General features: G+C 52.5%; 1 protein-coding gene across 3 annotated transcripts in view; it reads right to left on the bottom strand.

Moving 5' to 3' along the window:
- Positions 1–14,185, bottom strand: part of IQGAP3 (IQ motif containing GTPase activating protein 3) — a 60,885-nt gene that overhangs the window by 5,817 nt on the left and 40,883 nt on the right. For all 3 annotated transcript variants that reach the window (XM_021089671.2, XM_013996957.3, XM_085022717.1), the window contains exons 20-32: positions 10,002–10,085; positions 9,767–9,838; positions 9,597–9,666; positions 7,686–7,894; positions 6,873–7,025; positions 6,424–6,587; positions 5,608–5,832; positions 4,596–4,736; positions 2,582–2,666; positions 1,636–1,868; positions 1,142–1,274; positions 906–1,008; positions 150–276 (exon numbers count right to left, since the gene is read on the bottom strand). In XM_021089671.2, coding sequence (XP_020945330.1) covers positions 150–276; positions 906–1,008; positions 1,142–1,274; positions 1,636–1,868; positions 2,582–2,666; positions 4,596–4,736; positions 5,608–5,832; positions 6,424–6,587; positions 6,873–7,025; positions 7,686–7,894; positions 9,597–9,666; positions 9,767–9,838; positions 10,002–10,085 — 1,799 coding nt within the window. The remainder of the gene's footprint in view (positions 1–149; positions 277–905; positions 1,009–1,141; positions 1,275–1,635; positions 1,869–2,581; positions 2,667–4,595; positions 4,737–5,607; positions 5,833–6,423; positions 6,588–6,872; positions 7,026–7,685; positions 7,895–9,596; positions 9,667–9,766; positions 9,839–10,001; positions 10,086–14,185) is intronic.

Below are 14,185 nucleotides of genomic sequence, written 5' to 3'. Positions count from 1 at the left end.
GTTGGATTTGTTTCTGCCGCACCACAACAGGAACCCCCAAGGAGAACTTTCTGAAGGATAAGAGAGCCCAGGAAGAAGGTGGAATGTCCACTCCAGAGTCGCTATCCTACTGGCCCCGGGGGCTCAGGAGGCTGAGGCTGCTTGCCCACCTCAAAAGCAGGCTCTGGGCATTGGTGTCATCAGCGTCTGTCTCTAGCCCTTCAAACTTGTTGGTGAGTGTCAGGGACATTTCTAGCTTGCTCAGATCCACGTTCCCATCCGCAGCTACGTTCTCTCCTGAGGCAAATGAGAAAGGAGAGAGACTAGCAACACACACATACACAGATGCTAAATATGCTGCTCCACACGCCCCTCTTCCAGGAAGCTGCCCCGCACTGCCCCATAGCAGCACCCGGAGGACCAGCAGAAGGGCTGTTACCCACAGCACTCGCCCCTGCATTACTGGGGATGTGCTTCCCCAGCAGCCCCAGCCTGAGTGTCCTGAGGGTGGGGCTGTGCCTCCCCAAGCCTAGAGCTCCTGACCGTCTTTTATCTGTCACCACCTCCGCCCGGCCCCTCCACCCCGGTAAGCCAGCTTCCTTCCATTCCATAGCTCCTGAAATCCCCCCCACATCAGAGTTACCTTGCGAGACCCCAAACAGGCCCTTATCCCTCCACGTCTACCTCACATAATTTAACTGGCCATGTATATGACAGTACAGGGTCCCTCTACTGTCCGTCCACTCTCTCCGCATCAGTCCGACTGTGGTCCCCCCCAGGGCCAGAGCGGGAGAGGGAGGGAGAGGGTGTAACCAGCTTCCTGGCACACATCCCAGAGCCAACAGAAACTTGAGAGGGCACGTTCCTGGGCTCTGCCCCGCCCCGCAGCCCCTACCGCTGGGCCCAGCTGTCAGGAGGGCACTCACCGATGAGGTCAGGGATGGTGGGCAGCTCCCCGAGGTCCTCCAGGAGCTCGTGCAGGGGGTCACGGTGATCGGGGGCGATCCAGTCCTGGTGTTCCAGCAACAGCTACAGGATGAGGGGAGAAAAAGAGATGCAGAGTCAGAGCCAGGCCTTCCTTCCAGGGCCGGGCCCCCCACCCTCTCGTGGACTTCCAAAGCCCCGCCCACTTACACAGCACCCCCAGCTTGCGGCGCCTCACCCTGTGTGTGTTGACCAGCTCCCCCACGGTGATGTACACCACGGGTTTGGCCACGGCTACCATGTCCGAGTACTCATCCATCGCAAAGCGCTCTTCTGGCTCTGGCACCTGGCAGGCTCGGCAGATGAACCTCCTGTCTCCAGAGGAAGAGCATGTGAGAGAGGGGGGCGGGCCAGCACCCCCCACGCATACAGCAGCCCTTCCTCCGGCCCTGTCCACTGATGCTCAAGCCACCTGACTCTCCAGTCTGGGCTCCGGCCCCTCTGTCCAGCCCTTCCTTCTCTCCCAGTGTCCCCTTCAAGCAGCCTTCCTTCAATAGTCCTCTTTTTTCTCCACTGGGGAGTTTTTCCAACCAGCTGTCCTCCAGCTCACTAACTATACCCTTCACCTCTATGCCTCTCTTCCTTGTGGATGTAAGCCAAAGTGGTACATGAAAGAAGATGGGAGAAGGAGAAAAGACGGACAGGGAGGGATAGGATGCCAGGACCCAAGACCTGAACTTGAGGTGCGTCTCCTCCAGATAGTCATTCAAGACCCGCAGGTGCTGGCTCTCCCCGGAGAAGGCCTTGCCCGCCGCAGCATGCTGCAGGAGTTGAGCCACAGCCCCCAGGGCGTGGCGCTGCGGGGTGGCCAGGGCGCCACCTGCTGCCATGGCCACAATGTCGAAGGCATCAGGGGCCACTACAGCCGGGTTCAGGAAGCGGTAGTACAGGAGGTTCCCTACCACCTGAGGGCAGAGGAGATCCTAGAAGTGCCTGGGTTCTGCCTCCACGGCCCCAGCCCCACTCTTCCAGCTCACTTGGCTGGAAGGACTGCCTAGGTCAACCCCATCATTGTATAGAAGAGAAAACAAAGCCAGAGTAGGCCAGCAACTTGCTCAAGGTCACACCCTGAACTTGAGCCACAGCTGGGAGTAGAACCCAGATCTGCCAAGTGCAGGTTGGTCTACTGTTAACTCACACCCCGGATGCCTTTCCAGCTGCCATCTGAACCCGGCTGGTGAGCCAGGCTTAAATGACAGGATGGAGAATTTTCCTTCTTGGATTTTTACAGCATGGGGTTTTCTTTCTCTCTCTCTCTTTTCTTTTTTTGTCTTTTTGTCTTTTCTGGGGCCACACTGGCGGCATATGGAGGTTCCCAGGCTAGGGGTCTACTCGGAGCTGCAGCTGCCGGCCTACACCACAGCCACAGCAATGCCAGATCCAAGTCGAGTCTGTGATCTACACCACAGCTCACGGCAATGCCGGATCCTTAACCCATTAAGCACGGCCAGGGATTGAACCTGCAACCTCATGGTTCCTAGTTGGATTTGTTAGCCACTGAGCCACAGCGAGAACTCCAGCATGGGGTATTCTATCCTTTGGTCTCAGAATGCGGGTTCACCGGCACCATCAGGGCAAAGGTGAGCTTGAGAGGTGGGGGATGGAAGACAACACTTGCCTTATAGACCTCACTCTCTGTGGCGTCAGGGAACTTCTCTGCCAGAGTTGTCTTCAGGACCTTGGCCACATAGCGCATCCCATACCTGGGGGCAAAGCGGTAGGAGCACCGTGGCCCTGCCCATCCACACCTGAGGGCCTGCTTCTTCTCTGGGCTGAGCAGCACCAGAGCTGAACTCAAGCACCTCCCCCCCCCCCAATATCCACAGCCTGCTCCTTGCTGCCTTCCTCCAAACACCTCTGGGCCTTGTCTCTCGCTCTTGCCCTTATGTCAATACCTAGGAACAGGGCCCTGTTACCCATTAAACTCTCACTCGGCCTCCAACCTGGCCTGGGAGCCTCTTCTTTGGCCCCCTTTAGTCTCCCCTGGGGAACACCCCAGATCCTAATATCCATCCCATCCTTTCCCACAGAAGGCAGCACCTTTAGCCCGCACCTTAGGTGTCTGATACCCACAGCCAGAACCCCATCCCAGGACAGTCTGGGAGGCCCTGAGGTGGCCAATCTTGTCTGTTTTCACAGAGCATCTGTGAGAGGCCTGGTCTGGGCTAGAGGCAGGGGCCGAGGACAGTAACAAACTGGAGTAGAGGCATCTAGTCCTGACTCTATCACTAATCAGAGATGTCAGCTTAGGCTATTTCGTTCCCGTTATAAGTTTGTTTTCTGGTCCAGAAAAATGGGAATGTTCATTCCTGCCCTATCTCATGAGATTTTTATGAAGATCAAGTGAAATTACTGTCTGTGAAAGTAATGGCACAGTGCTAGTCAAACATGCTAGACTGTATTATTATTCCTATTATGAATGGGCCACCTATTTTTTTTTTTTTTTTTTTTTTGTCTTTTTGCCTTTTCTAGGGCTGCACCTGCGGCATATGGAGGATCCCAGGTTAGGGGTCTAATCGGAGCTGTAGCCACCGGCCTGCACCACAGCCACAGCAATGTGGGATCCGAGCCTCGTCTGCAACCTATACCACAGCTCACAGCAATGCCGGATCCTTAACCCACTGAGCAAGGCCAGGGATCGAACCCAAAACCTCATGGTTCCTAGTCGGATTCGTTAACCACTGAGCCACGATGGGAACTCCCTTTTTTGTCTTTTTTAAGGGCTACAACATGGCATATGGAGGTTCTCAGGCTAAGGGTCCCATCGGAGCTGTAGCCATCAGCCTACGCCACAGCCACAGCAACGCGGGATCTGAGCCACATCTGTGACCGACACTACAGCTCATGGCAACGCTGGATCCTTAACCCACTGAGTGAGGCCAGAGATTGGACCCACGTCCTCATGGATACCAGTCAGGTTCTTTAACCACTAAGCCACGATAGGAACTCCTGCCACTTACAAATTTAATTAAATACATGTAAAGGCTCTTTCCATTTCCTAGGGTACCAGGACAGAAGTTTACAGTTCACTGTGCACTTCCCTTTATTAGTCCTAGGACAATCTTTTCTGAATCCTAATTGTAAATCCTTGATCTAGTTCTCCAGGTCTAGGGAGCTGGGCTGTGAGCTTTGTGGGTTCCCCTCCAGCACCCTCACCTTGCCCTGAGCACCAGAAAGGAGGGCTGGCTGAATGATGATCTAGATGAGGCCAACCTTGTCAATGTTTTCAATAGTCTGCTTTTCCAAAAATAATTAGTAACTAAATTTTATGAAAGGAGAAGACAAGAAAGTGCTTTACTGGTTTGAAGTTTTCTTATTTTTGACTTTATGGACTGAAGAGTTTTATAGTTTCCACCATTTACACTCAATAATATAGCCTCATGATCACTTGGGGTTCCCTTCTCTGGCCCAGCGATGTGCTGACTGTCCACACAGACCTGCGAGCTGTACTCCAGCTCAAATCTCTAGCAGGGGCTTCGAGCATTCTCTGCCCATCTCCTGGAAGCCCTCGAGCAGCCCCAGCCCAGTTTCCCTTCCTGCCTTCCACCCTTTGGGACTGTTCTGCTCTCCCCATCATGGCCTGGTCCCCTTGAGATTCCGGACCTAGGCTGGGGTGGGGCTGTTGCACTTACGGAATTTGGTCCACTGATGAGATGATGGCTACAAGGAACTTATCGGTCATAGCAAGGAGGCTGCGGAGCGAGATGTCCAGTCGTCTCTGGACCTCAGGGTGGCTCAAGGCCTGCTCTGGTGTGACATCATAGGGAAGGTGGCTGTGGGCAGAAAGAGACAAGGGATCAGCCAGAACCCCTCCCATGGCCTCCCCTCCCTGAGGCTCTATTCCTTAAACGCATCTAACAACAAGATCTCATTCATATATGCTGAGGGCAGCCCAGCATGCTTAGGGGGATTAGACCAGAATAAGGGAAAGGATTCAGAGAGGACTGGCCGGATGTGGGGGGGAGGAGAGGAAGAAGATGGAGTAGCCATGGGGAGGTGGAAGAGTGTGGAGGGAAAGGAGGACTTGGAGCCTGTGGAAAGATCCTAAGCAGAACCAGAGGAGACCAGGGCTGCCCCACACCTAGTCTTTGGCAGCTGCAGTGGGGGGAAGGCTGGGCTGGGGCCTTGCAACATCCCCACCTATATACATACCCCCATGCCACCTATGGAGCCACCAGCACTGCCAGCTCTCCATAGTGGCTCCATTTCCCTAGTATCCCTGCACCTGAGTTAATGTCTCCAATCTATAAGGCCAACCTATTTCTCCCACTCTCTTATTTGCTTGTTCATCTATAAATCCGAATATTCAGCTATACCCCTATCAATAAGGAGTCCACATCTCAACTCCAGGTAAATCTGACATATCATCTGCAAGCACTGACACAGCTATTAAACACATTTGCATATTCATCTGTGCTCAGTCTGTGTTAAGCACACCAGGTCCGGAGTCATTTACATCAGTTCCATGTTAATTGCCAGAGGGAGTCTAAGAGGCTACCTCATTTCATCCTATAGGGCTGGTGTCATATTTGCATAAATCAGCATGCTTATTTATATGCCACCTTCAAATCACACTCAAGTTTCCCCAGTGAGGCCCAAGATCAAGCTGATCAAAGAAAGCTCTCCCTCTACCTGTCTGCTCACCTGCGCTGCCCTGTCTGGGCCTCAGTCTGGTTGATCCAGCTCTTGTAAAGGTGGACAGGGTCTGTGTGGATGCTGAGCATCTTGTCCTCCAGCACGTCCTGGATAACTTTGCCCAGGATCTCCCGCAGGGCGCTCTGTCCTCGCCCATTACGATAGAATCTCACCACCAGCCTCACCACCGTTGGGTTGCCTGTGACCATGTCCTGGGGCTGCTCCACCTTTGACCTGTGGATCCAGAGGTCATTGAAGCTGGTCTCTTGCCTCTGTGTAGAATATTGCTTTCCCTTGGAGATTTTGGCTCTTCAAAGCCTGCTCTAGAGTCTCTCCTCTTAAGGAATGTCTTGTTATCTCTAGGGCCTTCTGCTAACATGTCAGCCCATGTTGACCTGCCATGCTGTCCTAGGAGGGGTCTTGCCTCCAGGGGAGGCAGAGAAAAGAGGCCTTTCTGGCTCCATTTCTACCTTCAAACCTCAATAAACTGGAGTTCCCATCATGGCTCAGCGGTTAATGAACCCGACTAGCATCCATGAGGTTGCGGGTTCGATCCCTGGCCTCGCTCAGTGGGTTAAGGATCCGGCGTTGCTGTGAGCTGTGGAGTAGGTTGCAGACGCAGCTTAGATCTCACATTGCTGTGGCTGTGGCGTAGGCCAGCAGCTACAGCTCTGATCGACCCCTAGCTTGGGAACCTCCATATGCCACTGGCGCGGCCCTAAAAAGACGAAACAAAACACCTCAATAAACTACCACATTGTGGAGGAGCCAATAGTGGCCTCTCTTCTCATTCTCTTCCCATTCCTCTGCATCTGGAAAACCTACTTGATTTCCTCCTGGAGTGCTGTCTTGAACAGCTGGAGCAGGAGATAGGCCTCGCGGCGGTTGGAGGCATAGTTGTAGAGACTGAAAATCACTGATTCCATGAACTTGGTGGTTTTGTTCTGTGGCATCTGAAAGATCAGCTTGGCCAGGTAGATGGGTTGAGTCTGGGGGAGATAGGAATGGCTGATGACAGACCTCAGGACTAGTGATCAGATGCGAAAAGCTTTGCTGATGGGAACTTGGAATTAGAGAGGGCCCTGTCACACTTCTCCGTGTCCTGGAAACATTCCAGACAAATGAAAGGAGGCGGTCTCTTTCCCTGGGGACAAGGCATTAGGATTGTGGGAAAGGACACCTTATTTGCAGGCAAAGGTTCAGACATGAAGGCCTCAAGGTCTCAGACCCTCAGGAGATGGTGGTGACATCTCCTTCCAAAGTCCCCTGCTCACCTGGAGCAGGTAGAAGAGGTGCTGGTAAGCTTCTAGTTTCTGCCGTTTCTCTTTGCTCAGAGACTTTAATCCCTTCTGCTTGTCCAGGACCATCATATCTGACAGCTGTTCCTTATTCTTCTTGGTCAGCTTCTTGCAGTGGGAGACCACCTCCTGCAGGGGCGGGGGAGCGAGGCCAGCACAGAGCACAGAACATATGGTCTAGAATCAGTGCCTGGAAGCGCCAGGGCTTTCTGCTGTTCAAGGTATTTAAGGCATGAGCCAAGGGAGATAGACGGTTCTAGGGTGAGGAAGGGCCTCCTGCTTTCCTGAGGCTCCATCTGGAGTCCCCAAAGAGGGCTGGGCTGGCAGACGCTTCGTTTCAGCTATTATTTCCTATTAGGCTGTTGTACAAATTTGAGAAGGAGCTATCGCCATATCATTCCACCCCATCACTGCATATTTGTGTGGTAATTTACAGTTTAAGGAGCCTTCATATCTGCTTTTACACTTGGCCTGGTGAGGTGGGCACTCTCATTATTCCCACTTTAATAATGAGGAAACCGACCTAGAGGTTAAATAACCAGCCTACGGTCTCATCGCTAGGAGTCAGCAGAGCCAGGCATTCCAATTTTATGTCCAGTGCTCCTTCTATGGTATCACGTGCCCCCAACAAATTACTGGAAGGGCAGAAGACCCCTGGAACAAGGACCTGGGCCAGGTGATAAAATCCAGGCATTTAAAAAATATCTGATTAGCAGCCAGAGAATGGCCAGCATCACCTCTCCAGAGGCAACTCGATTTGGGGGAAGGGTGGACCGATGGGCCCCTCACCTGCAGGGTGATCCGATTCTTTACCAGCAGGCCAATCTTGATGTCCATGAGGTTGAGGTCCTGCTCCAGCTGCTGATTGGACCGGATCTTCCTGACCACCTCTTCCTGGAGCTTTAGCAGCTCTGCCTCAGCCAAGAAGTCCTGTTGGCTTTGATTCAGGAGGTGGGCAAATCTGCGCACGACGCTGAGAGGGGGATGGGGCGCGTGGACTGGCGAGAAGGGAAGAGGCACTGGGATTAGACAGGCCCTCACCAGAGGCTTCTGTGCTAGTCTCCTTTCCCAGTAATCCCACCCTCAGTGTCCATTCTGCTGAGGCTAGCAGGTCCCCAAACGCAACACTTTTCTAACCAGTTCTGCCTATAATTGGAGGGCAATGGGCAGCCTTACAGCCAGTCCTGTTCCTGAGCTCCTTGTCTTATAACCAGGTAGGACATGAGAGCTGTCCTGCCCCTGCCTGAATGCACCCCCAACCTGGGCCTATCCCACATCAAAGTCAGAGCCCTAGCATCCTCTGGTGATCCCTTTACGCCCCCCTGTTCTGATTCACTCCCACTCCTGCTGGGCCAGCTCACTCATCCTTCATCCCAAGTTCAGTTCCACCGATCAGCCTCCACTCAGCCCTGCCTGACCCTCATACCACACACTCTGCCTGGAGTGTAGGGGAGTAGATAGATGGAATGTTCAATGGGTTTTATAATATAGGGAGGTCAGAGCTGGATGGATTCTCCTTGAGTCTCCTTTGAAATGGGTATTTGGGGAGTTCCCGTTGTGGCTGAGCGGAAACGAATCTGACTAGGATCCATGAGGATGCAGGTTCGATCCCTGACCTTGCTCAGTGGGTTAAGGATCCAGCATTGCCATGAGCTGTGGTGTAGGTCACAGACATGGCTCAGATCTGGCATTGCTGTGGCCGTGACGTAGGCTGGTGGCTGCAGCTCCAATTTGACCCCTAGCCTGGGAATTCCATATGCCATGGGTGTGGCCCTAAAAAGCAAAAAACAAAACAAAACAAACAAAAAAAACCCCAAAAACAAAAAACAAGAAAACAACCTTGAAGCTCAGGAGTGCAGCCTTAGGCCCAGGAAGGAAAAGAGACTACTTCTTTGGGAACCCGAAGGCTGGAGGCAAACCTGGAAGCAGACCACTCATCCACTTCACCAAAAGGAGGGGGCTCTCCAAGGCTGGGCTTCTGGACTTTAAGAACAGGAGCCCAGAGTGGCCTAGAAAGACCTCTTTAAGGCTGTAGATGCATAACCAACTACTGGGAACCATGGCGCAGGAAGACGGAGCTCCCTCAAATGCTCAAGTTCCCCAACACTGCGGAAAGGATGCCAGGCACCTCACCAGGCTTCTCTCGGGCTGGGCTACAGAGGGCGGAAGAGTCATGGGTCAGGGAAGAGGACAAGGTGGGAGAAGGCTGGAACTTGAGAGAGGGGAGAAAGATCCTTTTCTTTTTTTGCTTTTGTGGTAGCAACAGGAAGATAATCTAAGCCTGGTACAGAGGTACAGACAGAACTTGGTCAGAGGGGCTGTTCCTATGATGAGGCTACGGGGTGGGGCAGAGGGCCTTTCATTCCACCTTCCTCCCCCTACCTGCTGTGTGGCCCCAGGAGGGATATCTAGACCCGCCTGGCTCTGGGGGATTCCTATCTCTCCCATTAAACAGCGGATCTGCAGAGCCAGGAGCACATCTCCTCCCTCCTCCACCCACTGTGTCCTAAGTCAGGCTGAAGGTCGAGGACAGCAGCTGTTGGTGAGAGAAAAAGGCTCAAGAGGGCCAGACAACTTCTCCAAGGCCCTGGTTGGTGAGCTGTGGGCTCGTGTGACGTTCTGCTTGCTAATTGTTGAAAGCCATGAGACTCACATAGACAGACGCCTGCACAGACAGAGAAGGCAAACCAGGCAGTTTACCTAATGTTCTGTAGTCATCCCGGGCTTTCCTGGCTCGGAAAAAGGCCTGGATCTTCACAATGGAGTTAACCTGCCATGAATACAGATGGGAAAAGGGTGGCTGGTTGCCTGTGCACTTGTCTCATGGATAAAGGCTGGGTATGGGGACAGGGGAGCGGGATGACACTCACATTCTTCTGGAAGTAACCCAGACGCTTCCTGTATCGTCTCCGAGCCGCCCACATCCGGGCCCAAGCCTGGATCTGGGGGCACAGACACAGGTCTCAGAGCTCTAAGCTCAGGGCCCGCCCCCAGACCGAGGCCAATCTGGCCATCTCTAGAAGTCACAGGAGGTGACAGGACTAAAAACTGTTCTCCGAAGGTCCTTCAAGGGAGACAGGAGCCCACCCAAATCACGATAGTTACCTTGATCACTGCATTTGTGTTTGCTTTTAAATACTGCAACCGTTCCAGGTAAATCTTCCGCTGTCTGTAACCCCGCCAGTGAGCCTGCGGATCAGGAGAGAGAAAGAAGTGACCCCAGCTGGTCCCTGTTGGCCTGAGAGGCTTGTGGGAAAAGCCTCATCCTGGGCTTTCCAGAGAAGGGGGTTGGGGAGGCAGGAAATAGAGGAGGAAGAGGCAACTGGCCCTGTTCTTAAAGAACTTGAACTTCGTGGGGATAGACCAGATGTCTCCATGTATCCAATCATGCCCTCTACCACACTCCCTAGTCACAGCGTGGCGTTCACACACACACACACACACACACATATACACAGGCATGCATGCATGAGTGCACTCTCTCATGCATGCATCATGCAATCAAACATACATATTTATGCTAACCTACAACTCCTCACAATTAAACAATTGTTAATTTTTATTTTTTATTTTTATTTTTTGTCTTTTCAGGGCTGCATCCGTGGCACATGGGAGTTCCTAGGCTCAGGGTCGAATTGGAACTATAGCTGCTGGCCTATGCCATAGCCATAGCAACGCCAGATCCGAGGTGCATCTGTGACCTAGACCACAGCTCACGGCAATGCCGGATCCTTAACTCACTGAGCGAGGCCAGGAATCCAACTTGCATCCTCAGGGTTACAAGTCAGATTCGTTTCTGCTGAGCCACAGCAGGAACTCCGGAGAAACAATTGTTAGGATACAAGCCTAAGAGATATTAACGAAGCATACACCTACTCACCAACTTCACCACGGCATCCACCACATCCCCCCGCAACACACTCACCCACCCAGATAGCGACGACCCACACCGATCACACACTCCACAGTCTGGAGCGGTGCCTGATGGCATGGGTGGAAAAATGTGTGCAGGCACAGAGCTGTGTGCCCACCATCTGGACAGCAGGTCCCTCATGCTCTCATAACACTTCTCTCTACAGCTATACCACTCAGCTCTGAGCCCCAGCTCTAAGCAAACCTTTCCCTCCAAGGTCCCCAGGAATGCAGCTGTCAGGCTGATGGTCTCTCCTGACTAGTCTGCTGCAAACTGTCTAAACGAACATCTCCTCCATAAATCGCAACCCCTTTGGCCTCTGAGACACAAATCTCAGGGCTCCCTTCTGTTTTCATCTCCTTCCAAGAGGCCTCTTCCCTTCTCCCCCAAGCTTGTGTGAGATTAATTTTTCTAAAACACAACTTGGACTGTTTCTCCCAGCCCCAAAGTTTCCAGAAGTTCTCAACCATCTGACCCCATACTCCCTCCTGACAGTCTACCGGCCCCAGCTTCCTCAGGGGCTGTAGCTACATTTCACTTTCTTCTAAACATACCTGATGATCTTCTGTCCCCGAACCTTTGTCTATGGCCACCCTCACCCCAGCCCTATTTCTTATTTTATTTTATTTTTTTGTCTTTTTAGGGCCGCACCTGCGGCATATGGAGATTCCCAGGCTAGGGGTCGAATTGGAGTTGTAGCTGCTGGCCTACACCACAACCACAGCAACACAGGATCCAAGCAGCATCTGTGACCTACACCAGAGCTGATGGCAACGCTGGATCCTTAATCCACTGAGCAAGGCCAGGGATCAAATCCACATCCTCATGGATGCTAGTCGGGTTCATTAACTACTGAGATACGATGGGAACGCCACCTCCAGCCCTATTTCTACCTACTGAAAGCCTGTCTTTTCGGGCAGACATTAAACATTTCCTGGGCGCTCAGGCCCTGGAAGACATTCTGCTCCTGACATTGTTGTGGTTTGGTGCATTAAAAGCATCTCCTCTCAGCAACTGTCCTCCCAGCCCATCCTAAAGCCAGCTCTCCTGGCCAGGCTCCCCCCAAGACTTAAGCTATCCCTCTGTTGGGAAAGGATGTAAAAGAGGCAGCTTGGCCCCATGAAATCAGCTGTCCTTCTTGGAGCCTAGAGGCCAGGAAGCCCTAAGTCTGTGCCTTTCAATACTCCTTCCTCTCCCACTCCAAGTGCTGCCCGACATTGTCACTTGCTGTAGGGAGAGGCAGAGGGGTCTCCTTCTGTTCTTACTACCTACCCACTCCACTTGCTCCTCCTTAAAGAGAAGGCCTCCTCATCTGGATGGGTCAGAATTCAGGACCCTGACTGGGGTCCTGGCCAGGGTCAGAGCTCTGAGAAGAGATTAAAGTTTCAGCACAGCCAAGTGGCTTCATTTCTGGATCTCACTGCCCCCTGGCTGGAGAGCAGGTGGCCTGGGGCTCTGGGCCCCCTCTCCCTTTCTGACTCCCAGAAAGCCGGAACAGCTCCAGTATCGGTAGCAAACGTGCCTACTGAATCTGTCCCCTCTCCCACTACTAATGTGGCTTTTCAGATCCTTAGAGTTGGTATGAAATTCCAGGCTGGGCTCAGAAGGGAGGAATCCCTATGACTCAGGTCACTAAATGCTGATTACTAAGGTTCTATATTGAGTTCTGGGACCAATGCCTCGAAATTGAACATCTCATAATGGCCCCCACTATAGCGCTGACTGCACTAAGTGCTGCATGTACTTTTCCTCCTTTATCCTCAGTCAACAGGAGGTGAGCACCATCACTGTGAATGAGACTGAGCGTCACGGAGGGCTTAAGTAAGGTACCCAAGGTCAGATGACCCAGCAGTAGGAGGACCAAGAGGCAAAGTGCAGCCTCTGACTCCAAAGCCTGGGCTCTCAATGACCACATGTCCCAGATCACAATTAGGGGCCATGTGCCAGTCTCAGTCTGTGCCTCTGCCTCCCTTGGGATTCTCGGGTATTATCTTTGTGTCCCTACTATAACAACGGCCAACAGCAACTGTATTCGTTCCTGAAACGGGAGAGATGTGATCACTCATCTGCATCTCTCCCACGTGTGCCTCCCTCCTTGCCCAGTGCCTAGTGGCATCTTTTGCAGACACTGGGCATTTGGAGGTGTTCATTAAATAAAGTCTCTTTACACTGACAACATTGCCACGAGGCTCTCCATGTCACATCTGCCCTGCCTCGAACCCACTGTTCCCGGCCTGGAAAAGGCCCCGGTCCGAGGTCTATCTTCCCAGTTAGCCTCATGTTCCAGTTACTTATGGGTCAGTCTCAGAGGCCACGGTGGACCACCTAAAATTTGGAAGGATATGGAAGTTCCCACCATGGCTCAGTGGAAACGAATCTGACTAGTATCCATGAGGATATGGGTTCAATCCCTGGCCTTGCTCAGTGGGTTAAGGATCCAGCATGGCCAAGAGCTGTGGTGTAGGTCACAGACGCGGTTCGGATCTGGTGTTGCTGTAGCTGTGATGTAGGCCAGCGGCTTATGGCTCCAATTCAACCCCTAGCCTGGGAACCTCCATATGCTGCGCATGTGGCCCTGAAAAGACAAATGAACAAATAAATAAAGTTTGGAAGAATAAAAATGGAAAGGGCTGGCTGGAAAGGGCAGAAGTTCTTTCCCTAAGGGGTTCTACTCCTCTTCTGTTTAACCACCACCACCTCTTCACTACTCTTTTTCTCTTCAGGAAGTCCTCCTGGTGTCTAAACCCTGATGTCTCATTAGTCTCCTTCCAGTCTCCCCATGGTGAAGCTAAAAAGCAGCTCTCATACGCTCTGGATGATGGTGCTGCTATAATGAGCACTTAGACCGTGTTCCTTCCTATCTGCCAGGCAGTTACCTTCCAACAACCCTACGAGGCCGGTGCTACAATTTTCAGATGCCTAGTTTTCAGATGAGGAGATTGGGACAGAATAAGAAACTTGCTGAGGTCATCCAGCTAACCTGGTGGAGCGGGGATTCAAACCCAGGTAGTCTGGCCTTCAGAACCCATGCTCTTTTTTCTTTTTCTTTTTACGGCCACAACCATGGCATAAGGAAGTTCCCAGGCTAGGGGTCAATCCAGCAATGCAGGATCTGAGCCACATCTGTGACCTACACTGCAGCTCACGGCCATGTCGGATCCTGGACCCACTGAGTGAGGCCAGGGATCAGACCTGCATCCTTGTGCATACCAGTTGGATTCGTTTCCGCTGCGCCATGATGGGAGCTCCCTAGGACCCATGCTCTTGACCACTACTTTCCAGAGGCTGAAGATCATCCCAACACCCCTCGACAAGCAGGAAGTAGGGAGGAAACCCCGAAGCTCAGCTTAAGTCCAGGCCCTGCAGCCTCAGACAG

Source organism: Sus scrofa, chromosome 4 (genome assembly GCF_054392235.1).
Source record: "Sus scrofa isolate SSC_HxYL_T2T_F1_AM1 chromosome 4, Sscrofa_HxYL_maternal_Yorkshire_Landrace_v2.0, whole genome shotgun sequence".
Classification (NCBI taxonomy): domain Eukaryota; kingdom Metazoa; phylum Chordata; class Mammalia; order Artiodactyla; family Suidae; genus Sus; species Sus scrofa.
Note: the sequence above shows the minus strand (reverse complement) of the source record. Positions and strands in the feature narration are given on the sequence as shown.